This window comes from Pantherophis guttatus, chromosome 12, assembly GCF_059756535.1.
Source record: "Pantherophis guttatus breed Tessera chromosome 12, ASM5975653v1, whole genome shotgun sequence".
NCBI classification, from domain to species: domain Eukaryota; kingdom Metazoa; phylum Chordata; class Lepidosauria; order Squamata; family Colubridae; genus Pantherophis; species Pantherophis guttatus.
Genome location: NC_142074.1, coordinates 14,971,878 through 14,999,722, shown reverse-complemented (window position 1 = coordinate 14,999,722; position 27,845 = coordinate 14,971,878). Strand labels below are relative to the sequence as shown.

Below are 27,845 nucleotides of genomic sequence, written 5' to 3'. Positions count from 1 at the left end.
CCGTGCTTGGAGAAGTCATAATTCTGGGCGGCGGCGAAGGCTTGAGTTGGCATTTCTAAGTTTTAAGAAAAGCTTCAAACAGTAGAGTACAAATGAATGTGTTTTAGTTGTCAAGCCTCAGTGGCTCTCAACGCACAGCTTCCCTCAAGTCATCATTTCTGAATGACAGAAACCTTCGCGGAGATCTGAGAACAAGAGTGCAATTCCAGCCCTCTGCCTGTCTTTATTGGTGCTCACCGTATTGGTTTAAATGTAATTGTGCTTCTCTATGATTGCTGTGGTTCCTCTTCTTCATTACTTACAGGTTGGAGAGGAGAATAGTTGAATGGATCACGTCAGGCAGTGGGATGCCCAAAAGACCATGGGAAAACTTTGAATAAAGAGGATGGGAGCGATTCAACTACCATTCAGGCCGATTCGGAGCAAAGTGCATGGACATGTCCAATTTCACTCCCTGTCTTGTTCAAGGGCTATAATAAAACGATTTCAAACAGGATATAATTGGAAATTTTCAATGATCTACTACCTCCGTCCCAATGAGACAGTTTGAAGAGTTGACAGCCAAGAAAGAGCAAATTCTGATTTACGTTTGAAACTCTGAATTACGTATGAATGGTCATATTTGCCTTGACCAGAGATGAACAAAAATTAAAGAATATTGGGGCTGAAGACATCTCCCCTAATTTTTTTAAAAAAATTCTCCATACTTCTCCAGATTTTTTTTTAATCTGCTTAATTTCTTTTTGATTTTTTTGACAAGTTTGGGAGAAAATCAAGGCAGAGTTGAACAAAGGAACAAAGGACCAAGCTCAAATTATCCAACTTCAGAAGCATCTCTCTGGAAAATGCCCTAATGTTGGGTAAGATGGACTGAAAAAGCAGGAGAGGACAAGGTGAATGGACTCCCATTACAACAACAATGGGTGCTCCTTAGAAGTTCTGAAGATGTTCTGTCAGGGACATCAACAGACAATCTGTTGGGTTGTGAAGAGTTGAGACTGACTTTTGGCACATAATCAATTGGGAGAATCTTCAAGGACATCAAGTTACATGTTTTAACTGCTCTTTGAACTCCAAGCATCTAATTTTGCAACCATCTTTAAATATTCTTCAATCATAAATGGATTATAGGTTGAATTAACCTTTACTTAAATAACAAGTACATTCTCCTAACAGAATTGATAGCACAACCCTTTCTAGCTGCTGGTTTTCCTCTAGGGCTAGGCTATTAATGGGGTACTATTGTTTCTGATTGGGGCTATTCCCATAAATTTCCACCAGCCAAGGACTTAAGTTTTAAATTTGGAGTTCTTTGTTTATGTTCTAGTTTTTAAAGCCTGCAATATGGATCTGCGGTGGGTTTTTTTAAAAAAAAAAAAAGTAATTTTTTTAAAAAAGTGCTTCTCAGTGTCCATATAATTTTCCAGCCAAGTTAGAAATAGAAATAGAATAAACAGAGTTGGAAGGGAACCCTGGAGGTCTTCTAGTCCAACCCCCTGCTTAGGCAGGAAACCCTACACCACTTCACACAAATGGTTATCCAACATCATCTTCAAGTTATGTGTTCAATAAGATGATCTTTGCTCTTATCACAGAATAAAAAGCAGGAGCTGGAAGCAAGTGCATCTTTTGGTGTGCTTATTCCTTTTATGTCCCTAAATGCCAGTCTAACTTAGAAGCCGATTTTTCTAATTCCCCGGGGTGACCCTCAGCTAATTCTTCTGCTATAAACGTCCATTTAATTTACCTGCCACATTTACAATCTGCCACTTTCGGGGAGCAGTAAAACCGATCCATAAATCACACCCCAAGCCAAAAAAAAAAATGAATTTCACCCAACTGATTTGGCTTGGTTAGAAGATGCAAAAAGAGCCATCAATAACCTGGGGGGGGAGGCAGTTCCAAAGCGGTGGGGGCCACCACTGGGATGGCCAGTCGCCTGGCTCACAGCCCACCAGTGGGATGGTCGTGGGGGGGAGGGAATCCACCCTCGAGGATCTTCCTGGAGGGGAAGATCTTCCTCCTCGCTGCCAGAGCCATCCTGGTACCCCAAAAGTTGCCAGGCTCCTATCTCTCCTTTCCTTTCCCCCTCCCCCAGCTAAACTCCTGATCCCTTTGATCCCCTTCCCTTGCTCCAAGCAGGACCCTCCCCATACACGTGGGGGGGGGTTCTCCCTTCCCCTCTCTTCCCTTCCCCTCCCTTCCCCATCCACGCAGCCTTCCTCCAAGCCAGGGAAGGCGGGCGGCGCATGGACTCGCCCGCAAGAGGCGCGCGTGGAACGGCACGCCTCGATTTTGCCCGCTCGGCAACCCCCGATTCCAATCGGTCCCGAGCCTGAGAAGAGGATCACGCAGCGGCAGGGGGCGATCCCCGCCCCCTCCCCTGCCGGATCGGTCCCTCCTCCTCCTCCTCTTCCTCCTCCCGCCGCTTCCTCGCCGACCGGCTCCGGGTGCAGCACGTTGGCTTTCGCGGCAGCAGCCATCGCCGCCAGGGGCCAGCGTCGAGCGATCTGCTTGCTGGATCTCCGCTTCGTCCTTCGGGGGCGGCGATGCGATCGCCTGGCCAGGCTCTGGATGCCGCTGGGGCCCCCCGGAGGAAGCCTCGATCCGGGCTGGCTGAAGAGGAGCAGCAGCTGCTGCTGCCGAGTCTTCCTTCGCCGCCGGGAAACCCCTCCAGGTAGGCCGGCTGGGGTTGGAGAAGGCGAGCATCCTTCCTTTCCCTCCATCCCTCCTCCTCATCTTCATCCCCATCACCTCTTCCCCCATCATCATCATCATCATCATCCAGCCTCTGTGCTTCCCCCCACCATCCTCTTCCTCTTCCTCCTCCTTCTCCTCCTTCCTCTGGGGGTCCTTGCCAGAAAGGGTCTCCTTTCCCTTCTGCTTGTTTCACCTCCCCAATTTCATGGCTGATTTTCCAATGAGATGTTCTACAAGCTGCTTTTTTTTTTTTTTTTACCCCAAGGGAACAGAGCACCCAGCATTTTAGCAGCAGCGGCGGCGGCGTAGGAGGGAGCCCCTTCCCCAAAACGCTGTCCCCGAGCACCCTACACCCTGCAGCCCCATCCCTAAATCTTCCCAGAGGCACCAAAAAAAAATTGATCCCAGTGACATCTCTCTGGAGATAAGAGGGTGTAGGAAAAGGGCCACAACTTTGCTCAGATGTGATGGGAAGACAGCATGAGGCAACACCCTAAAAAAGCTTGGATGCCTGGCTCTAGAGAAAGGGGAGGGGGGCAGATAAGCAGGATAGCCCACGTTTTGGGGGGGAGGAGAAGAGACCCAGATTAGCTGCTACCTTGAAAAGGTGTCCTAAAACCAATGCTGTGATCAGCTGCTCTTGAGCTGGGTGACTTTACAGGCTCCCATGCCCTTGTTCTCTGGATGTGGTCAAGGATCAGAAAATGTGGGAAGAGGAGACATTGCAAATTTCAAGGCAGGCTGGCAAGAGAAAAAAAAAACCGGCAAAGGACACCTTACGTTTTTTTTTTTACCTTTAAAATCACAATCCCGACAAGGTGCTTCCGCCTGGAGGTACTTCCCCATCACGCGGGCCAGGTCCTTAAAATAAAATAAAATAAAATAAAATAAAAACCAAATACAAGACCGTTCGACCCAAGTCGATACTGCAGTCCTAGCGATGAGTTATGAAGAGGGAATCAAGCAATTGGAGCTTGAAATTGGCCACTTTGGGAGACTGGCAAAACCAGGGGATGCGTGAATACGCATTTATTGGGGTTGAATTTCAGGGGCTTCCCGATCATTTCAATGAGGTTGATGCCGGATTTTTAACTAGGGTCTTCTTTTAATTTTGTACAAAACGGGGCATCGTCACCCTGCAGATAGAAATAGTAAGCTGGGCCAAGAAACTGGCTGAAGCCTGGGGTTGCAAACACCTCTCCAAGTTCTGGGTGCAGCTTCCAAGCTTCTCTAGAAGTTTCCTCCAAATCAAAATATTTCACAGGACAGAAGAAGGGAATTATTTAAAAGGATGGGAAACAATGTCAAAGATGTTCAGAGAATGTTATTCAAACATGAACCTTGTTTTTTTTTACTCTGGCACCATATTATTATTATCATTATTATCATTATTATCATTATTATTATTATTATTATTATTTTATTCATTAAACATGAAACTCAGTCAACTGAACATTCAAAAATGCATCACAAATACCATTGACTGGTGCTGATGGTTGATACGGGTTGCTGCCAGCATCCTAGGTATCAACCAAGTACCTTTTTAAAATATATGATGTTCTGAGTAGCGCAGGTTTTTTGCAGTTCCACTGTTGTTATTGTAGGAAGCTGCAATTTCTTGATGTGTTTTGTAAAATTCTTAGACATGGTACCAAGTGCCCTGATGACAATGGGTATCACTGTTACATGTTTCATCCATAATCGTGTAGTTTCAATGGCCAGGTCGCAATATTTCATTATTTTTTTCCAGTTCTTTTTCTTCAACTCTGGCATCTCCTGGAACAACGATGTTAATAAATTGTACACTTCGGCCCTTGACAACCATGATATCTGGCGTGTTGTGTTCCAAATGACAATCCGTCTGTACTCAAAATTTATTATTATTATTATTTGACCCTTTAGCACACCACTCCAGAATCAAGAGATTCTCAGCCTAAAACAATGTTATCCAGCCCAGCCCTGCATTAAACTTTGCTTTTTGTATAAATCCTTCTTGACTTTATTTGCAAAACCAATTTAGATTATTTGCTGAATCTGATCTGCCTTTCATAGCAGGAGAAATCTTTTGACATAGAAGGATATTTCTTTCTGGGGTGGTGACTTCGATATCTTGACACACAAAGAATTAAATGCATTGTTTGATCCATTCCACCAATTAGTATTCAAAATATTACATAGAATCCTCAGGTGCCGTTCACTAGCATCAGCTTTCCAAGCTTTAGAAAAAAAATGGCACTGAACCTCCAAATGCATAGCTGCACAATATTGTGATTGTTTCCTTTTTAATTAAAAAAAATGGACCAGAAATTATAATAACAGAAAGTGCAAAGGCTAAAGACAATTATCTTAGAACAACTGGGAGCATTAGCTAGAAAGTAGAAACATTTTCTAGGTCGTGAAATAGGATAGTAAAAGTTCAAGAGCACTTGAATTGTACACTAGTCCAGAGGTCACCAACTGGTGGTCCGTGAGAAAATTTTGGTGGTCTGCAGAAAAATTATTTGCATTTTTTATATTGCACTAAATCAGGGGTCCTCAAACTATGGCCCCTGGGCCGGATACGTGCAATTAACGTTTGTGTTGCTACAGAGAGTTTCCCACTTCAGGGTCTTTTTGTGCAGGTCAAAAGAGGGCAGAAATTCTGACGTGGGGTCTGCTTCAGCCTCCTGGTGCAGGGCTTTGGGCAAAGGCTGGAGGGAAGCGCCGCTGGTGGCGAAGAACCGGAGGGCCTTGTTCCAATGAGACTACATCACAGCCTGGAACTGGCTGACCATCTCAGCCCGCTGAGCCTCCAAGGGCCGGTACCTGGCCATGCACTCCCGCAGGTCTTCCCTCTGCTTGGAAAACCTATGCTCCTAGTCCTCAATGAGGTGCTTCTGCTGAGCCTCCTTCTCGGTCAGATCCAATTTGAACTGAGATCTTTTGCCAACTCTTTCTCGTGGTGGCTGCTTAGCTCGAACAACTGCTTCCTGTTGGGATCCTAAGGAGCCCGGGAGGGCAGGCAAGGAGTAGTGAGTAGAGGCTGGCAAGGCGCCCCTCAACGTGAGTGACAGAGTTGGCCATGCCCACCCAGTCACATGACCACCTTGCCACGCCCACTCAGCTGGTCATTGGGCAGATCATATTAGTGGTCCCCGGGATTTAAAATTATGAATTTAGTGGTCCCTGAGGTTCGAAAGGTTGGGGACCCCTGCATTAATCTACATCTTACTTTAAAGAATCCAATAAAAATAGTGTAGATGTATTAGGGCAAAAGCCCAGAATATTTCTTTAGCTAACAAAAGGCTGCCCACACAGACTAGTGTTGGAATTTCTGGATGGCATGGTATTATTCTCACCACAAACTAAATTAGCCAACTGTATTTCAGCCTGGTGTGTTATTCACGTGTAGTAAGTTGCATGGTCTAAGGTGGTTGAGCGAAAGGAGGAAATTCGGGTTATTACAGGTGGTCTAGTTGAGTGAACTCAAGGTATGATAGGTAGATGGAGTCCTTCCATTTTTCTGGTCTCCTGAGTTGTTAGCTACAGATTCAACTGAATCTCTTATTTATAAATCAATCAGACCTGCTTTGTCATCTCTCTTTAAACTTTCCTTTTTAAAACATCACTCTTCTATCCTTTGGGATAAAATTATGTTTTAATTATGGTGCAGGTTGGAATCAATTACAATAACTAGTCTCATATAGCACTTTCTGTCACTAATGTGACTTCAAAGAATCCGATAGTTCTTTAACTCATATGATTTGGTCTTGCTCTGTTATAACTTTGTTCTATTTTTTTTTACATTTATATATTAAGATAATCTTGGAGAAAATATGTTTAGGATCTCACTATAACATTTAATTACGTTCTGGATAAAATGTTGGATTTATTATCTTATGGGTTGCTTCAACTTTATCGAGTTTGTGGTACAGCAAAGACACTAATTTTATTTAAGTGGAAAGACATTTTATGTCTTCTGATTTTAAGGAATGGGTCCAAGGCAGTGGGTGGATTGCTTCCAGTTCGCCTCAGATCGGGCCAACCGGCAGTGGCAGGACGCTCCGCCCACCCACCTCTGTGCATGTGCAGAGTGTAGTGCGCACACGCAAGCATGCGCACGCCCACGAGTGAACCGGTAGCGACGGGTTTTGAAACCTGCCCCTGTTCCAAGGTTTAAGCGTGTTATGTTTTAAAAGTTTTTTAAAAGATCTTTTAAAAGTTTTTTTAAAGCCTTTATGATTAAAAAATAAAAAGATGACTTAATGTGTAGCTGTATAGTTCAGATTTAATGTTTAAGAATTAAATATATTTCACCTAGCTATTAATATTTTTATATATTTTTAGTTTTTGTTGTGTTTAGTTCCTTTAATCGCCATGTTAAGCTAAATATTTAGTTCTTTTTCTTTTCCATGTTACCATGATTTGATCTAAACTTTTTACATCTTGTGATTGTAGTACGAAAAGCCATGTTTCAAAAACAACAGTTTGAACAATCTCCCTAAACAAATTCTATTGAAGTCTTTTACTGCAAAAAGCTTCAGTGGGATTTTTTTTTAGCCGGAACTCACAGAAGTCCTGACGGTGCCTAGAAAATGCCTTGTATTTTATCTTTGTCTGTGGCACTGACAATTGGAAAAGTACAGTGCTGAAAGTGAAAAGAGATCTATTATATACAAATGCCTCTCAGATCATGCTGTGGTACCCGGAAAAGAGATGCTCCCAGCCTGAGTAGAATAATAGTAGTAATACTAGCAATTGGAACCCTGGTTTTACAAGCAGAGCCATCAAAGTTGCAAAATGCAGTGAAATTCATTCTTTTGTTCCGTGAGGCTGTTAGTTGCTCATTTAATCACCTTTTATGCTGTCTTGATCACAAAGCAGACTCTAGCCAGCATACTGCACATAGTTGGATTAATAATCATGATAATAACACCCCAGACTTAACAACTATTGATAAAAAAGATTTAAAAGATATGGATAGTGGATGTGGCAGTAAATGGAGACAGCAGAAGAGAAAGAACTGAGAAAGAGAAAAACAATACAAAGACCTGCAAATAAGAGTAGAATGTGACAAAAGATTTCTAAAATCTTGCCCAGAAAACTACAGGAAGTAGTCTCAGTTGCCACGAGTCAACACTGACTCAAGCGTGTACCTACAGCCCACATTCACACATAGACACACACACAAATGCACAATGTTGCTCTACATCCGATCACCAGGGAGAGGCACTCAAAGGTTTGCTCTGCTTGATTTGATGTTGCTTCCTAGAATCTTTCAGAATTTCAAAACTTTTCCATTCGTTTCTCCTTCTTCATCCAGTGGCTTTCTAGTCTTTGGTCTCCCACGAGCCGTCGGTTTCATCTGGTTCGAAAAAGTGGGGTGGAGAGGGGGGACCCCAGAGAGATTCTTCTCCCAGGATGTGCCCGTTCTAAGCAATTCCCTTCCCAAGGGCGAGCAAGCGATTTGGCCTTTGTAGTATCTGAGGGGAAGTTTCCCAACAGCAAGCACACGAGATAGCTTTCTTACCAAAAAATAATAAAGGGACATAATAATGATAATAGAATAGGTAGAATTAGTGGGACATAATAGTAGAGTCAGTAGAATTGGCTTGACTTGCCATTTTGCTTCTATAAGAATTGCTTTGCTAAGAATTGGAATTGCCTCTGCCATTTGCTTCTACCAGTGATCTAACTTCTGATATCTTGTTTTTTTGTACAACTCCGTGCCTGGTGGAAATCTCAAGAAGCAGGGTATGTCATGGCTTGGGAGGGTTACATCGGGCAAATACCTGTGTTGCTAAGCACCCAGCCCCTCTGTTACTAAGCACTCAACCCCCCTGTTCCTTGCTGCGTTGCCAAAGGAAGGCATGGGCCAGGGAGACCAGAATTGGGTACTAAAATGATGTCTCTGAAGGTATAAAAGGATGCCATACCTTCCCCAAGGTGTGGCCTTTCACTGCATGCTCTTTATATATAGTGGTATGGTCAACCCAGCTCTTTTTTGTACAAATAAAAGCTGATATTTTTTTTCCAAGCCTCTTCTTGGGTCTCTCTCTTTGGCATTCTGGTGACCCAAGTACATTTTGGGACCTTACAATATGCTTTGGAAGTCTAGCTCAGAGGGGTTCAGGTTTTGCCAAGTTGAGGAAACGTTTTCATGAACTAAGTCAATAATATATAGAAAAATAAATAAACTCAATAAAGTTTGCCCACAGAAGTTGTGGGAGCTTCATCACTGGAAGCTTTCAAGGAGAGACTGGACTGCCATTTGTCTCCTGCTTGGGTAGGGGGTTGGACTAGATGACCTCCAAGGTCCCTTCCATCTCTGTTAATCTGTATCTATCTGTAAGTAAAACCTGGCTCTGCCAATTGGCTTCGGGCCCTATAGGGATGTCCCATTCTGGAGGTGGCTAATAGATGAGAAGATCCCACCTCTACCGCATCTACGCACTGGCCCTTAATCTCCACATTCTCCTTTTCCAGGAGAAGTAAATTTACTGTCAGTGAGAAAAATTAACCAGTGGGACGGCTTGCCTCCAGAAGTTGAGGGTGCTCCATCACTGGAGTCCCAAAGGTGCTTTTTTTCAAGGGGCAACTGGACTTTTCTGCTTTTTTTTTGAAGACATTTTGCTTCTCATCCAAGATGCTTCTTCAGCTCTGACTGGATGGTGGGGGAATGGAAGGATTTATACTCCTTGCAGACAGCTGAAGAAGCTTCTTGGGTGAGAAGCAAAATGTCTTCAAAGAAAAACTAGAAAGTCCAGTTGCCTCTTAAAAAAGCACGTTCGGGACAACCATGATCTGGATGACTGAGGATCTCCATCGACATCCATCCCTGGACAGAGACTGGACAGCCATTTGTCTGGAAAGGTCTAGGGTCTCCTGCTTGAAGCAGGGGCTTCAACTGGAAGACCTCTAAAGTCCCTTCCAACTTTGTTATTCTACATTCTTTGCAATGTGAATTTTATTGTTTTTAACTTTTAATCCCTAAATGTTTTTTTTAGCCTTTGCTACTTTTGATATTGGAAGCTTGATTGTGAGGTGGGTGGCCTATAAATTGAACAAATAAATAAATGCATTTTGGGAATTCTGACTGGGGGCTGGGGAATTCTGGGAGTTGGAAGTCCATATACATCTTAAAACGGCCAAAGGTTGAGATGCTGCTGTAAATCCTATGGAAAGATGGAATAACACTTCTGTCCTCCATCTTCCTTCCAGTTGCCACTGCTCAGCCCGGGCTTGGTCCTCATGAGCATCTGTTCTAATGCAGCCCATGGTCATGCAGGGATGCTCATTCACCCTCCCCAGATGTCGTGAATGGCACAACGCCGGGGCGTCCCGTCGCAACAGCACCTCCTACCCTCAGTCTCAGGTAAGACCTTTAGGTAAAGGTAAAGGTTCCCCTCGCATTAATCGTTCCCGACTCTAGGGGGCGGTGCTCATCTCTGTTTCAAAGCTGAAGAGCCAGCTTTGTCCGAAGACGTCTCTGTGGCTGGCATGACTCAACGCCAAAGGCGCACGGAACGCTGTTACCTTCCCACCAAAGGTGGTTCCTATTTTTCTACTTGCATTTTTTTTTACGTGCTTTCGAACTGCTAGGTTGGCAGAAGCTGGGACAAGTAACGGGAGCTCACCCCGTTATGTGGCACTAGGGATTCGAACTGCTGAACTGCCGACCTTTCGATCGACAAACTCAGCGTCTTACCCACTGAGCCATCATGTCCCTACTGAGACACCACGTCATTTAGGTGGACCTTTATGCTCCACCTAACGGCTATCTTCTTGGCCTTACCTGTGTAAGGGATTACTCTGTGGTTTAGCACTTCACCTTCATGGATTTCATAAAGAAAATGATCCCTAACTTGCAGTCATGGAACAAGGCTCGTAATATGGGCACCACCCTGGAATTTCATTTCCTTTTTTTTTGTTGTTTCGAGTCCCTGCACATCGCACAACGACTTCTAAATAGCATTATATTCTTGTGGGGTTTTTTTTCCCTCCCCTAAGTCTCTCTCCTCATTTCTTTATCCACCTAAACGAAATCAGAGGGAAAAGGAAAAAGGATTCTGATTCAAGGTGGCATTTCCCTACAATAACATTTTAAGGACGATTCTGCCTCCGTTTCCATCTATCTCATTTTGAGAACCACAAACGGCCCAGTTTGTTTATTTGTACTCTGCCTTTATTATTTTTACAAATAATCGTGCAGCACACCTTCCTCCTCCTATTTTTCCACACAACAACCACCTCCTGTCAGGTAGGTTGGGCTGAAAGAGACGGGCAGGCCCAAACTCATCCAGCTGGCTTTCATGGCTAAGGTGGGTGTTAGATTCGATGATGGAAGAGACGGACACAGCTCTTTAGTGACCTCAGCTCTTTATTAGTAGAACAGTGCAACCCAACAACCTGCTTGTCTGGCAGTGTCCTCTTTTATAGAGGGCTGCCAGACAGCTGAACCAATGAGCTTCAGGTATTTTCCCGCCGTTTTGGCGGACCTGAGTGAAGCCTCACTCACTCCTTATATGGTCATAAAACTTCTTATAATACATAACAGTGGGACTAGAACTCACAGTCACCTGGTGATTAGTCCAAAGTCACCCTTCATGCCTAAAGCGGGATTAGAACTCACTATATCCTGGTAATTGGCCTAAGGGTCACCCAGATGACTTTCATGGCTATGGCGAGACTTGAACTCATAGTCTCTGCTTTCTAGTTCGGTGCCTTAACCACTACGTCAAAGTGGCGCCTTTCCTGCTCTAACTGGTCTTCTCTTTTCTACTCCAGCCTTACTCCATGACCAGGGTGGCTGGCAAATACTTCCTGAGATATTTGAAAAATGCAAGACTTGGAGAAGTTTCTCAATACCATTCATGATGGTTTTGTAGAAGATCATCAACAGAGAGAGGTTTAGCCCTCAGAATGGAGCAAAAGCGAGCAAAACTACATCCAGTTTTGGTCGTCACAATGTAAAAAAGATGTTGAGATTCTAGAAAGAGTGCAGAGAAGAGCAACGAAGATGATTAGGGGACCGGAGGCTAAAACATATAGAGAACAGTTGCAGGAACTGGACATGTTTAGTTTGGTGAAAAGAAGGAGTAGGGGTGACATGATAGCAGTGTTGCAATATCTCAGGGGCTCCCACAAAGAAGAGGGAGTCAAGCTATTTTCCAAAGCACCTGAAGGCAGGACAAGAAGCAATAGGTGGAAACTAATCAAGGAGAGAAGCACCTTAGAACTAAGGAGAAGTTTCCTGAAAGTTAGAACAATTAATCAGTGGAACAACTTGCCTCCAGAAATTGTGAATGCTCCAACGCTGGAAGTTTTAAAGAAGAAGTTGGATAACCATTTGTCTGAAGTGGTGTAGGGTTTCCTGCCTTAGCAGGGGGTTGGACTAGAAGACCTCCAAGGTCCCTTCCAACTCTGTTATTCTATTCTATTCCATAAAACAGAGGTGTTGAGTAGCACATCAGGCTGGTTGAGGGAAGAAGAAAGAGGCAGAGCTGGAGCAGAAGTGAGCAGGGATTTTTAATCCCGTGCTTGTAGGCGAGTTGGAGCAAGGAAATGCCCTTTGAAGCAAAAATCTGTGGGAGATCCTTGTTGATGGGAATGGAATCCTCTGGGTGAAAACAATGCATGTTTTCCTTCTTCGGTGCTAAGGATTGGGTGCCAGCCACAAATTCCTGCTCTCCCAAGAGAAAACAGAGACTTCTTAAGAATTCCAGATGCAAGTGTCAAAAGGAAAATTTGGGGTTCCAACTTGAGCCAAGGCTGCGCAAGAATAAATAAAAACGAGATTCTATTTATTCCTAAAAACAAAACAGTTTGCCTTTAAGGGCAGGCTGCAGAGAAATCGGGGTACAGCAGGCGAGTTTTATAGGGGGAGTTTGTTCAGGGTGAAGTGTCTCCATGCTGATTCTAGGGGTGTGAGTGAGTGTGAGTGTGTGTGTGTGTTTGTAGGTATGTTTATTCTTGGGAACAAGCAGTTCCTCTGGGAGGCCTAGTTTAATTAACTCTGTGTTTGCAGACCGTATGCTTTGATATGTGGATTAGATATGGGTAACTGGTTTGGGGTTTGAGGAAGTTTGCTAATTTTACTCGATTAACTTCGTTTCAGCTTGACTGTCAATTATCTAGTGGAGACACTCATTCTCATATTTTTGGTCATTATCTTCATTTTATCTTTATTAATTTTCAAGCCGGCTACTTTCCCAAACTCACTAATGTTTTTCTATCAATTTATTTATTGTTGTTAATGGTTCTTCAGTAATAAAGAGCAGGTCATCTGCAAAAGCAAAAAGGTACTAGACAAGGATGCCCGTTGTCTCCACTATATTGACTCTAGAAGTTTTAAATAGAAATATTAGAGAAGAAAAAGAGATAAAATTTTCGATGAAAATTCGAAAAGAGACACTCATTCTCAGACCATTGCGGTTTCTGGGTTTCTGGTTTAAGGGACAATGGAAATACAGAAGTGCAATTTTCAGGAGCCCCAGACGGGATAGTCCATGTAAGTTAGCAAAGTGTGGAGACAGCCCCCCACCCCCCCAAGCAATGGTGAAATCCAAATTTGTTTATTACCGGTTCTGTGGGCGTGGCTTGGTGGGCGTGGCAGGGGAAGGATACTGCAAAATCTCCATTCCCACCCCACTGCTAGGGGAAGGATATTGCAAAATCTCCATTCTCACCCCACTCTGGGACCAGCCAGAGGTAATATTTGCCGGTTTTCCGAACTGCTCAAAATTTCCGCTACCAGTTCTCCAGAACCTGTCAGAACCTGCTGGATTTCACCCCCTCTTGCCTCTTGCCTGTATGATGGGTTTCAAGAGCATGGGAATTGGAGTCTTGTTCTAGGACAGCAATCCGGTCAAAGGGAGGGGGGGTCGCGTGCCTTTAAGAGCAGGCTGGGAAAGTAGTTTTGCAGTACAAGAGGCAGTGGGCAGTGGTCCTGGGTTTGCGTAGCTACTAAAGATGGACGAATCCCATCCTTTTGCTCCTGCCTTCAATAATTCAGTCCCTGATTTCATCCCATCGCTCCCTTGAATATTGGGGGAACTACAAGGAAGGCTGAGAATAGATCAGAGGTGGGTTTCAGCAGGTTCTGACCAGTTCTGGAGAACCGGTAGCGGAAATTTTGAGTAGTTCGGAGAACCGGTAAATACCACCTCTGACTGGCCCCGCCCCCATCTCTTCTCTGCCTGCTGATCAGGAGGAAATGGAGATTTTACAGGATCCTTCCCCTGCCACGCTCACCAAGCCCCGCCCGCCATGCCATGCCCACAGAACCGGTAGTAAAAAAAAATTGAATCCCACCACTGGAATAGACGGTGGCTCTTCTACTGTGCCATTGAAAGCTTTCGCTGCATGGGCTCCACGACCAGGTGGCTGAACGTTTCTTCCAGCAGACTTTGAGACCCCTCATGTCAAGCCTGAATTTGATTGGGGCGTGGGATTGTTTGTATCTTTGGACATTCTGAGTTGCATTCAGCTTGACAGAGTTTTCACAGTTCATCATTACTTGGAGCCTGACACTCTCAACCCTTGTTGTCGAAGAGGACATCTTTCTACCGCGAACTTACCGAAGGACCTTTCCCAATTCTGTAGGGCTGCGCAAAATGTGATGTGGGCTTTTCATTCCAAGCCCATTTCTAGCAGAGACCCTGCCCCATCTACCCTCTCCCTCCCTCCCCGTGCCTGGAAGACCTCATCCCAAAGGCCATTCCAACCCCGGTTGACCGAGCTTCCTTTTGCCTGAGTAATGAAAAGTCAAGCGTGACTGTCACACGTCCATGCTTGGGGGAGTTGAAAGAGCCTCACCCGTAACATTTAAGCCTTCCTCGCCCGTAAGCAGTTCTACGTTCTCTCTTGTTGTCCCCCTCCCCCGCCCCTCCAGAGTCAAAATGGCTTGGAAGTTGCTGGAATTCCACCTAGACAAAGCCCTGATTCACGGAGAGAACGGTTGGCTGTCACTCTGCCACCACCTCCTGCAGATTCCAAGGGGGTCACAGCCTGAAGGCAGCGAGCTTAACGTCTTTGGGCCCTCCCTGCCCTGCCCTTTCTGTCACTTCTCCCTTCCCCGTTTCTTCTTCACTTTCTGGGGTGGTTTGGAGACATAGGGAGCTGGCAGCCAGGTATGGGCTTCCCCATGGAGCTCAACTTCCCCAACTTCTGAATAGGTAAGCCATGGTCCCCGAAGGATGAATGCCTGCCTTGATCTCAAAAGAAAGCCCATCATGCAGAGATCTGGTGTGCCGATGGGGCAGAGGGGGATTTATTTATTTATTTATTTATTTATTTATTTATTTGTTTGTTTGTTTGTTTGTTTGTTTGATATATATGCCGCCCTTTTTCGGAGACTCAGGGCGTCTTACAATGCATTAAGCAATAGCCTTCATACTTTTGTATATTTATACAAAGTCAGCTTATTGCCCCCACAAACTGGGTTCTCAGTTTACCTACCTTAGAAAGGATGGCAGGCTGAGTCAACCTTGAGCCTGGTGAGATTCGAACTTAAGTAATTGCAGACAGCTGGTGTTAATCACAATGCTATCAGTCTGCTGAGCCACCAGGCTCTTTCTTTCTTTCTTTCTTTCTTTCTTTCTTTCTTTCTTTCTTTCTTTCTTTCTTTCTTTCTTTCTTTCTTTCTTTCTTTCTTTGTCAAACATGTACAAGATAGCAGGTATGAATATGAACATAGACATGGAAATGAAGGAAGGAAATGAATACAAATAAATGGGGACAGCAGGACAGGGAAGGAAGGCACGCTGGTGCGCTTATGCACGCCCCCCTTTACGGACCTCTTAGGAATGGGGTGAGGTCCACGGTGGGCAGTTTAAGGTTAAAGTTTGGGGGGTTTGGGGAAGTAACAACAGAGTCAGGTAGAGCATTCCAGGCGTTGGCCACTCTGTTGCTGAAGTCGTATTTTCTGCAATCGAGTTTGGAGCGGTTTACCTTGAGTTTGCATTGATTGTTTGCCCCATGTATTATTGAGGTTGAAGCTGAAGAAGTCGTTGACAGGTAGGACGTTGTAGCAGACAATTTTGTGTACTATGCTTAGATCAGACCGCAGGCGGTACAGTTCCAGATTGTCCAATTGAGAGAGGGGTGAGTGGATTGAGAATTGAGAGAGGGGTGAGTGGATCAGCCAGATGGACTTCTCTTGTGGCAAACGACTGATACGTTGAAACTGAAGCTGGAAAACGGCATACACATAATTCTGAAGACTATTTGATTTCAAATATGGATGAATGGTTGCAGAAGTTGATGGAGTTGGCTGAAATGGCAAAATCGACTACTTTAATTAAAGAAAAGAACATAAGTGCTTTTGTTTCTGCATACTATTATGGCAAAACAAAAAGTTGTGATTTGTTGTTAATGCCTTATTCTACTGTAACAGAGAGAGTCAAAAGTCAAGTTTCTTTTTCTTTCTTTCCTCATTTTACTTTGCCCTTTCCCCTTCCCTCTCACTGTCCTCTTATTTAGTTTTGTATTTTGTATATTATAATACTTTATCATCATCATCATCTTTTAACGATCCCATAATCCCTTGCGGGATGGAGTCTGGGCAGCCGAATGGAACTAGCAGAGCGTTTACTGGCCGGATGCCCTTCCTGTCACCAATGCGGAGTTTTGTTCTGCAGATATATATTCTCAGTGTGCCCGGAGAGAGAAATATCTGCCTCTACCTAGGATCGAACTCACAGCCTCCTGATTGTGAGGCGAGAACTCCACCTCTAGGCCACCGCACCGCTCCATTTTATAATAATTTATAACCCAATAAAAATGTTTTTTTTTAAAAAAAAGAATATTTGATTTGAAGGGAAGAAGTAATGAATGTCCCATTTCCCATGGAGCCATGGCACTGGGATCTCGTCTGGCGTTGCTGCACGAATGGTGGATATCTTTTGTGGGTCTCCTATCCATGTCAGGTTCTAATCCAGCCTGGCCCATAAGATTGCTTCTGCCGTCCTTCTTCTTTAAAGAATTTGGATTCCGATAAAAGTTTCCCCCTTGGGCTTTGGGTAACTACAATGGTTACAGAGCAGGTCGTTAGTCTGCTTGGGCACGTGGAAAATCCCAGGTGACCCCAGCAAGATGCACCATAGCTTTGATGTGAATGATTTATAAAGGGCATCTTTTTAAGCTGGAGCTGGCAGTATTTTCTCTCTCTCTCTCTCTCTTTCTCTTTTCATAAATCCGTATTGCTTTTGATGTTGCGGCGTATTAGGAGAGAGGAGCCTGTCAAATCAAGCCTGGCTTGAAATGGGCACAGCCGGGCAAACTCTGACAAGGCGAGGCTGTTTGGGCTATATTCAGGATATATCTCAATGGAAGAAGAAGGAAGCTTTTTATCTGTTACAATATGGGGCGATGCTCCCCAAAATTAGAATAGAGACTCTGTTAGCATGGGAAGATTTTTGGAATGTGGAGAAACTCTTTGGAACAGCCCTTTTGCCATCTCTCTCTCCATGTCTGTCTGTCTGTCTGTCTGTCTGTCTCTCTCTCTCTCTCTCATCTATCTATCTATCTATCTATCTATCTATCTATCTATCTATCTTCTATCTATCTATCTATCCATCCATCCATCCATCCATCCATCCATCCATCCATCCATCTATTATCTATCTATCATCTATCTATCTATCTATCTATCTATCTATCTATCTATCTATCAACCTTCCATCTATCATCTACCTATCTACTCTACTCTATCATTTATCTATCCTTCTATCTATCTATATCTAGTATCTATATCTTTCTATCATTTTTCTATCTATCTATCTATCTATCTATCTATCTATCTATCTATCTATCTATCTAATCTATCTACCTACCTACCAACCAACCTATTATCTATCTAGCTATCTAGCTATCTAGCTATCTATCTTTATCTTCATTCTCTCTCTAATCTTGTTTCTTTAATCTGTTATATCTATTTATCATCTCTCTCTCTCCCTCCCTCCCTCCCTCCCTCCCTCCCTCCCTCCCTTTCTCTCTCTCTCTCTCTCTCCCTTTCTCGTGCTCTCTTGCTCTCTGTCTTTGCATAAAACTATTTCAGGTCTCCAATTAGTAACCATTAATTTGCTGAGTGCAATTGTTCATCCTCCCTCTTTTCCCTGTAAATTTCCTTCCCTGATAAAATAATTCCTTAATGGCCTGTGATAGAGGCATAATGTAAAATGTTACGAGGTCTAATTTGAACAAGATTTTTTTTTTTTTTAAATCAGTCTGTGGTAGGAGACTGTATTGGAGAAATTCTCCCATTCATCTACCTACCAGATTTCTAACTGGGTTTGTGCTTCATAAGAGCCCAGTTCCTGCAGACTGTGGAATATCAGGACAGATAAGGCTGCTCTCAAAAGTAAACCTTCCATGAAGAAGTTGATGATGCTTAAATGTAGCCGTGCTGAAACACTTGGGACAAAAGAACTGCAGATGGAAGCAGCACTAAAGTATTCCATTTTCTGTGTCACTGGTATTTGCTCTGCAGTAATAATTTCTTTGTAGTGAAATCTCTCTTTAATTACCAAGGGAAGAAAAAAAAGATCCATTGCAACCCTCATTGGGAATCAAATCAGGGTCTTCTTTGAAGCCAACATCAGGTTGTCTGAAGAATACACGTTGCCATCTACCATTTTTGAGCCCCGTTTTTCTCTTTGACATCTTTGATTTTTTCCCCCCAGCAGATTAAAAAAAAAAATACAAGCAGGTAACAGGGGATGATTATAGTTTCTCATCCAATCAGCCAGAAATTCAGACTGGATTTGACATTTTTATTCACCTATTGAGTCCTTCCCAAGAACATTGTGGGCAAATGTTGTCTGGTGGTATTAAAAGTACCGTTGCAGGATGTGAGCCGTTCCCAGTGAAGCTGCCTTTTGCAATTGACTGATGGTGATTTTGTCAGTGCCGATGGTATTCAAGTGATGCTCCAGCTGTTTTGGGATTTACCAAAGGCACCAATGGCTATGGCTGCTATTATTATCATTATTATTGTTGTTGTTGTCATCAAATTTATTGTCTGCCCATCTCATGGTTCAAGGCAACTCTGAGCCTGGGAATGGCTAACCAACAGCGGAAACAACAGTAGCCTGATGGTAGCTTTTGTAAAAAAGATAATTGAAATAAAATGTTTGGGAAAAGCAGCTTCTTAGAACAAAATGACAAACGTGTTGTGTCTCTTTCGGTGTCTCTTTGCTTGTAAACCTCTTTAGTTAGAGAAGAAATTGGCTGCTCTGCTTAAGGAAAAAATGATTTGGTCTGCAATGATTTGATTTCTGTTTGCAATTGCTGAAACGTACGGAAATTGAAAAGGGGCATCTTAGTAAAAAAAAATGTTAGCGTAAAATTAAAAATTGGCTGGAGGAAATTACCAAATTAAAAAAGGGAATTTAAACCAGAACTCTATTTATTAGGAATAATTAACCCAAAAATAGACAAATCTTTACAATATCTAATCCTTCATATATTAACGGCAGCAAGGATTACTGTCGCACAGGGATGGAAACAAAGTAATGTATCAGGAGAAGAAATGTAATTTGAAAAATTCTACAATGTGCAGAAATGGATAAGATGACACTGGAAATTAAGGAGAGGGAAGAGTCGGAATATTATAGTATGGAATAAACTATATGATTGGTCAGAAAAAAGAAATCAAAATAACAATTCGGAATGTTAATTTAACCGGGTTAAAACTAGGAAGTGTAAATCGCTAAACAGTGTCAACTAGATAATGATGGTTTTGTAAATAGATACTAATGTAAATATAAGTATGTAGATGAAAGATTGAATAAGAATCGAGAATACATATCCATGTAGATACAGTAAGCTGTAAAATAATATATGATGTAATGTTATGTTTGTTAATGTATTTTTGCTATTTGTTGTATTTTTCTTTACTTTGTTTTTAAAACTTAAAAACTCAATACAAATTATTTTAAAAAAAAGAAAAAGAAAGTGGGCATCTTAGGGCATGCATGCCCCTGAAATAACGTGGTGCTGAAAAATTACACCACACTGAAACTGGGAAATGCTGCTGTTTGATGTTTACGTTGCCAGACTCGCTCCGTGTTAATCTGGCACATGGGAGCCTGCCGAGGGAGAAGCCAACTACGAATTTGACAAAAGGCAGTGCCAGAAGCTAACACAGGGGCAGCATATAAATTGAATAAATAAATAAATAAATAAACGACAATGACAATGTTGACATTGATGTTGATATTGACAATGTTGACATTGATGTTGACATTGACATTGACAATGTTGATGTTGACATTGATGTGGATGTTGACAATGTTGACATTGATGATGTTGATGTTGATGTTGACAATGACAGTGTTGACATTGATGTTGACATTGAAATGTTGAAGTTGACATTGAGAATGTTGATGTTGACGTTGACAATGTTGATATTGATGATGTTGATGATGACAATGTTGATGTTGATGCTGATGATGACAGTGATGATGAGTAGAGCTTGTTCTGAGGCATGATACCATTCGTTGTGTGGAAAGGAATCTACATTTTGAAAACTACCATGGTCTGGGTAGCATAGTCATCTCCTGCTGGGTGCAATTCTTTCCTACGTTTTTGTGAACGAGCTTTTATTCCAAGCAAATGTTTGCCTTGAGCTGCTGACTCCATCACTCCATGAAGTGTACTCCCCTCCCCTTCAAGCACAATTTTGGTTACTAATAATATTCTGCCTTTCTGCCCATGGGATGCCCAAAGTAACAAGTAACTAAAACTCAAAGATCTAAATAATCATCCACCGCAGGGGGGGGAGCCCGCAAGGTGGTTGTATTATAGGAGTTGATTGGTATTCTCTCGCAATCTTGGTTTTTCAATTGTTTTCCCCATTTTAATTTGTACTTCAGTGTTTTAATATTTGTCCTACTGTTTAATTGTCCCTGAGGTTCTAGGACAACCAGTGTCACGTTCTATGAGAGAGCTGGCTACATAAATCTGCTAAATAAATAAACAGCAACGTATTTATGGGGGGGCGGGATGCCTGAATCAAATTGATTCTGTCCCTTTTGTGCTTCCCTTCTTTCATCAGGTTCTCTGTTTTTCCACTTAGGTTAAAACAGCTCGTGATGGCACCATACCAGCCAGTCTGAACAAGAAGCCTCCAAACGGTGCTGTTGGGCCCCCGATGACCCTGGAAATGAATCTATGCTGGAATGAGATTAAGAAGAAATCACACAGCCTCCGGTAAGCAGCCCCAAGAGTCCTAAGTGTAACTTTGCTTCCACACCTCCTCTTTTCTGTCCTCCCAGGTTTTGACGTCTTCTTTGTCTCCTCAGGGCTCGCCTAGAGGCCTTCTCGGATCACAGTGGCAAGCTGCAGATTCCTTTGCAGGAGATCATTGACTGGCTTAGCCAAAAAGATGAGGAAATTTCTGCCCAGCTACCGCTCCGTGGGGACGTTCTCCTGGTACAGCAGGAGAAAGAGAGGCATACGGTAGGCACCAAGAGTCCACACCAATCCTAGCATCTTACAGAACATCTGAGAAAGCCAACAGAATCCACAAGGAGTTTCCAAACACGTATCTCCCTGGGCCCAGTGGTGGGATTCAAATAAATTAACAGTTCTCTGCATTAATGACCAGCTGAGTGGGTGTGGCCATGGTGGGCATGGCCAGGGGGTGTGACAGGCAGCATTCGGCCTTCTGCACCCCAGGGATGAAATCTACTGTTCTGTCCCCATCTCACACATGCACACAAACAGACAGCCGGGGGTTAAATAAACTGGCAGACAACCAATTCTTCCAATAAGAAGCTTGGCAGCAACCCAGTAGCTGCTTGCCAAGAACTTTACTCATAAACAAAATGCACACAGTAAAAAATTGTCCAGTTCGTAAAATAAATCCAAGGCCGAAAATGTTGTTTCCAAAGATGCAGTGTGACTTGATAGTAGTTAGTTTTGTCCGTCACAGAGTCTGAATGGCCACCTCACCCCCTTTTATACCCTGTGGGGTGTGGTCCAGTGACTCAGCTTAATCTCTGGCACGCCTTTTCTTCTGTTGCGCGTGCTTATCTCTGCGACGCTGCCAAGGATCCAGCCAAGACTCATTTCCCTCATCACTGTCCACCTGTGGCTGCGTGGACGTGCTTGGCCCCGGCCCTATCTCTTGCCCTTTGGCAGACACCGAAGGCATTGCCAGAGAGGTGGGTCCTGGAGAGGGAGGCCTTGCCAACTCCTCTCCTTCACTCTCGGAGTCCTCTCCTGCCGATGACACAGGCTCAGGTAACAGAGCCACAACATCTACTTACTTTCCTTACCGGTTCAGAAGCACACGTGCCATGTACGTGCACACATCACATGCGTGCACAGACCTTCTGCGCATGTGTAAAACCTTCTCTGCATGCACAGAAGGTAAAAAACACATTACTTCCTGGTTAAAATCAGGAAGTAATGACACTCAGGTGGGTGGGCGGAGCTTCGCTCTGCCATCGCTACCGGATCGCTGAACCAACAGCCACGGTCGCTACTGGACCAGGCTATCCGGCCCAATCCAGGAGCATTTCACCCCTGCTGCACCCCCCTGGGAGCAAAAACGGGCCACGGGGGGGAGGGGTGCCACTTAAAACAAACGTTTTTAGGACTTTTGCACTTGTGTATGCATGAGTTGTAATTCCTTCGGGGATCTTAAAGAAGAGCAAACGAAGGCAGAATTGGTTTGTTTTTTTCTCTAGCAGACAGAGATGAATTAAAAGGAGAGACTGCAAGTCTTCTCACTTCAGGTTCTCCTGGTCTTCTCTCCCTGATGTAGGCCTTCATGGAAGAAGTGAAGTCTCGGGGACCATACATTTATTCCGTTTTGGAATCGGCACAAGTTTTCCTTACTCAGCACCCGTTTGAAGAAGTGGAAGATGTAAATCTTGACAGCAAAGGTTGGCAAATCTGCTCGTTTTCTCCATCCCTCTGGTCTTGCACTTTCCAAACATTCTCTCTTATTCTTGACTCCTTCAGAACTTCAAAAGGTTGCCAGCTCAGCTGGTGGAGTGTATCGGCTGGTGGATTGGTCTTTCAACCTCATCTTGAAAAATAATCTCTCCAGAACTGTGTTAGTGGACACAGAGATGCCCTCCTGCTTTTCAAAGGAGTATCTTAGGGAGAACTTTATTAATAGCTTGTGGCTTAAAAGCCCAGCCCAGGAAAAGTCCTTTGATAGGAAAAGGTTACCCAGAATGAGTAAGAACCTTTCTGAAGTAACTGGGGAAATCAAATATTCAGAATCAGGAAGCCTAATGGACCCAAATAATTGATAGCCAGTTATTCCAGCAACAGTACATCAAGTGTTGTCTCTTGTGTTAAATATTTTTTTTTGTTTTATATCACATATTTCATTTCTATGTTGAACAGTGTGTTTTCTAGGTGTCCAAAGTGTTAACGTATAAACATCATAATCATACATATATATAAACATATATGCGATAATATCAATCGTTATTGAAAAGTATACTATTGTTGTGGTCTGCCGGCAGCCTGCGGAGCTGGCAGCAGACTCGGACAGTGAGGAGGCTGGGGAGGAACATGGGCCAGTCGTGGAGTCTGGGGAAAGCTCGGACGAGGGCTCTGCGTCGGAGGCAGAGAGGGGACCAGGGCCATCTGGTAGTTATGTGCTGCCTCCAGAGCCTCCGGAATCTGACATTAGCAAGGCAGAAGAACAGTGTGAGCCTGTTCCCAGTGCGCGCATGCGCAGAGCTGCCAGAGGGTAAGAACAATTAAGAAAAAAAGGGGGCGACTCAGGAGTAAGGCTTGGAGATGATTGGCCCCTCCCATAAGACACAAAAGAGGAGCAAACGGATGTGACCCTTTGCAGGAAGCAATTAGTTCATATGATCAATTCAAGCTCTGAGAAGTCTGTTTGACTCTGTGCTCCGTTTGGCCTTGCAAAACTAATCTGGCAGAGTTTCAAGGGAGATAAAGGTGGGTGCTTATCAACATTACCCTGAAAGACTGTGTCAACTCGAGCAGACATCTATCGGAATCTTCACAGACTGTTTGTGAATCATTATGAGCTGTGAATGACCATAATTCACAGCCGTCTCAATAAAAGAGTTTTTTTGGGACTAAAATTGTGATTTATGCTTTCTCAGGAAGCCTAAGTCAGAACAACTATCTTCCATTTTAGTATCAATTATATAACCATCAAAATATTTACTCATCAGTTTTTCTTTCTCATATCCATATTTCACTTAAATCCACTCCTCTAACCTCAGTATCTGTCAATTATCCATTTGTCGAATAGTTCCCATGTTATAAAATATAAAATAGTGTTGTCTCTTGACTGGGATGCCAGCCAGCTAGCCATGATCTTCCCATGGATATCATTCCATTTCATTCCTCTTCTCCAAACCATCATCTCTCAATTGACACTCGCCGAGTATGTTCTGTCTTCATTGAATGTTCTTTTTTTTCTTTTTTGGGGGGGGGGGTTCTTTTTTCTTCTCTGTCCACAGATTTTTTTCCCCTTTCCCTTAAATCAGTGGTGGGTTGCTCCCGGTTCGCCCCAGTTCGAGTGTTCCGGTAGTGACAGCAGTGGGAAGCTCCACCCACCCGCCCAGATGTCATCAAAAATGATTCACGCTACCAATAGCGAACTGGTAGCGCCGGGGTTTGAAACCCACTACTGCCTTAAATGCATTTTTATATTTATTCACATTTGAACCTGAGATTATTTGCATGAAACATTTCTTCTGTATCCATGATATAGACTGCCCGTAAAGTCATAAACACTATCCCTGCAGAGGAAATGTGTACATGGAACCACGGTGAAGACAATACTATCCAACCATCCTTCCCTCCCATCTCCTCCTTCTTCCTTTTCTTCCCAAAACCTGGTTGCCTTCTATTTTTATCTACTGCTAATTTATTTGTCACCGAAATATGTACAACCTCCTGAATTGTAAGCAGCATAAAATAAATGCCAGCTGTCGGTTATCACAAGTGGAACAGAGTCATCATCACCCTCCTTTCTGTACTAGGGAGTTTCTGACTACAGTTGTGTAATTTGGAATGCTGAACTACGTAGATGACGATTGGTCTGATCCTGCAAGGCTTTTCTAATGTTCTGCTCTCCACTCTGACTTTTGAAAGTCCATCAGATCTGCTGATGACACAGTTGCATTACTGGAAATTCAACACCAGGTCTTCTCCCTCCTCGATGTTCTCTTTTTAGATGTCTCCCCAAGACACCGGATCCAGAATATCAGCCGTTTTGTGTGGAAACAGGCGACGGTGGCCAGCGAACTGTGGGAAAAGCTGACCGCCCGCTGTGTCGACCAGCACCGTCACATTGAGAGGACCCTAGAGCAGCTGCTGGAGATCAAAGCGACCATGGAAGAACTCAGCACCACCCTCAACCAAGCTGAAAGTGTGCAAGAGACATGGGAACCCATTGGAGACCTCTTCATCGATTCTTTGCCGGAGCATATCCAAGCCACCAAGGTAATCTTTGGTCACTCATTCTGTACTTGTTTAAGAGATCTGGAGGGAAGATTAGACCAGGGGTTGGCAACCCGCAGCTCTGGAGCCGCATGTGGCTCTTTCATCCCTGTGCTGCGGCTCCCTGTCACCGGTCGGTAAAAGGAAAAAGGACGCCGCACTAGGAGGAGACTCTATAGTGGGGGAACCGGACTTCAGGTCAGCTCCAGAATTGAATGGGGGGCTTCCAGTTAGGACCTTTGTGGCTCTTTGAGTGTTTAAGGTTGCCGACCCTGAATTAGACAGATGAAGGTCCTGTAGACTCAGCATCTCACTGTGCAACAGAGCACTAACTCTAGAAGTATGCAAAGTGACTAGGGTCCAATGTTGTGTTGAGTCAGGGCTGTAGAGCATTTATCACCTCGAAGACACTACAATATTTTGTGTGAGGTATTGCTCTATCAGTAGAGCAAGGAGCGGTTTGGGGAGAAGAACACATGAGTTTTAAGGAGTGAAGTAATTGCTTTCAACCTCTACAAGGCTTATGGAAGTGGTGAAATCTGAACTGGTTTGCCACCAGTTCACTGGCTGCGTATGTGCGATGCGTGCCAAACACACACTGTGTGCACACATGTGTGGTGTGTGCCAAACACACGCTTCATGCAGAAAAAGGAGGGGAGGAACAGCTATGCCACACGATTTAGATTCAGTAGTAATTTTAAATCACGCAGAACAGCTGATCATTGGAAATACCGGTTCAGAGGAACCGGTAGCTTTTTTTTTTACTACCGGTTCATCCGAACCGGTAGTTTTTATCACTATCGGTTCTCCCAAACCGGTGCGAACCAGTAGCATTTCCCCACTGGCTTATAGCATCCATTTGATTCCTTACCTCTTGCCAAATGTAAAAAAGTCGGAGGACAGAAAAGGTTTGTTAGCATGCTTCATGCAATCACCGTTCCATATTTTGTGCATTCCCCCTGGTAAGTGATGGTTTGTTGAACACATCACAATGACTGGATTCGCCCAACGTATCAATTCTTAAATCATGTTCTGCAATCACAGAATTACTAGCTGGAGGTCAGAAGCTTGGCATTCTTACTCTCTGCCCTTTCTTTCCAACCCCTGGTAAAATAACTTCCATGTTTGATAATACTCTGTGTCTTCTTTCTGTTTGGTTTTTGATGTCAGTCTATCCATTTCTGCGCAATCTAGCATCTTCTTAATTATCTCTTCGTCTTGCGGTGTTTCTTCGTTTTTCCAATATTGTGCGAAGATAATCCTGGCTGCTCTTAAGACATGTTAATGTTCTGTAATCACAGAATTACTAGGTTTTTTCCATTTTATTTATTTACTTACTTACTTACTTACTTACTTACTTACTTACTTACTTACTTACTTATTTATTTATTGGTTCGATTTATATGCCGCCCTTCTCCGGAGACTCAGGGCGGCTTACAATGCGTTAAGCAATAGCCTTCATACTTTTTGTATATACCTGCTTTTAGTAGGGCTTTTGCTCCCCCCACCCCCAAGCAGTGTTCTTTTTTTATACAAAGTCAGCTTATTGCCCCCACAATCCAGGTCCTCATTTTATCTACCTCGGAAGGATGGAAGGATGAGTCAACCTTGAGCCTGGTGAGATTTGAACTTGCAGTAATTGCAGGCAGCTGGCAGCTAAGTGCTACTTAACAACACTTTAATCTGCTGCACCACCAAGGCTGTTTCATCAAACAGTGTGCGTTCTGGGTACAATTATGTTCATCACCATCCTATTAATAATATAACAATATTGTACTATAATAACATTAATATATAACATTTAACATCCTCATCTAGCAACTCTCCTCTATCCCATTTCCTCCATTATTATCTCCTCCTTTCTGACTTCTGTTTCCGTTATCTAGCCATTGATAGAATACGTCCCACATCAAAAAATATTCAGTTTCTTCTTTATCCTTAATAGCAAGTGTTAATCTATCCATTTCTGCAAAATCTAATATTTTTTTAAATTACATTCCCCTCAGACGGAATCTCATCATTTCTCCATTGTTGCGCAAATACTATTCTGATTGCAGTTAATATATGCAGGATCAAATATGCAGTCTTTTTTATCATATTTTTCTGGTAGAATGCCCAATAAAAATATCTCTGGTTCACAGAATTATTAGTTGGCGGTCAGAAGCTTGACGGAGACCAAGACCAATCTACGACTCATCGATCTGGGTTACTGATTATTTGCTTTCTTTCTGTCTCTGTCTCTTCCCCCCCCCCTCGATCTCTCCTGCTTTTACTTGGACTGATGTGGCTCCCCAGTTGTTCCAAGAGGAGCTTTCCCCCATGAAAGACGGAGTGAAACTTGTGAATGACCTTGCACACCAGCTGGCGATCTCTGATGTTCACCTGTCCATGGAAAACTCCCGTGCTCTAGAACAGATCAACACACGTTGGAAACAGCTACAGGTGAGACATCTTGCAAAAGAGTTGGAGCAGTGGTCACCAACTGGTGGTCCGTGGACCACTGATGGTCTGCAAGAAAATTTTGGTAGTCCACAGAAAAATCTTTGTGTTTTTGCAATTTTTTTTTAATATTACACTAAATCAGGGATCCTCAAACTACAGCCCCTGGGCCAGATATGGCCCGCCGAAGCAATTAATCCCGCTCGCTGAGGGGATGGGGTCCTTCAGGCACTTAGCTTGGCCACCTGTTTAGTAGCTCCAGCTGGGAGTCTAGG

General features: G+C 43.5%; 1 protein-coding gene across 4 annotated transcripts in view; it reads left to right on the top strand.

Annotated features, from left to right (window-relative positions):
• Positions 1-2,156: 2,156 nt before the first annotated feature.
• The window catches only part of DRP2 (dystrophin related protein 2), a 47,757-nt gene continuing 22,068 nt past the window's right edge, over positions 2,157-27,845 (top strand). For 3 of the 4 annotated variants that reach the window (XM_034416653.3, XM_034416655.3, XM_060692128.2), the window contains exons 1-7: positions 2,208-2,677; positions 9,901-10,054; positions 20,759-20,892; positions 20,985-21,141; positions 22,454-22,574; positions 24,866-25,134; positions 27,427-27,573. In XM_034416653.3, coding sequence (XP_034272544.1) covers positions 9,947-10,054; positions 20,759-20,892; positions 20,985-21,141; positions 22,454-22,574; positions 24,866-25,134; positions 27,427-27,573 — 936 coding nt within the window. In that variant the 5' untranslated portion in view covers positions 2,208-2,677; positions 9,901-9,946. Of the gene's footprint in view, positions 2,678-9,900; positions 10,055-20,758; positions 20,893-20,984; positions 21,142-22,453; positions 22,575-24,865; positions 25,135-27,426; positions 27,574-27,845 lie in introns of all 4 variants that reach the window. The other variant, XM_034416654.3, reaches the window with a different exon arrangement.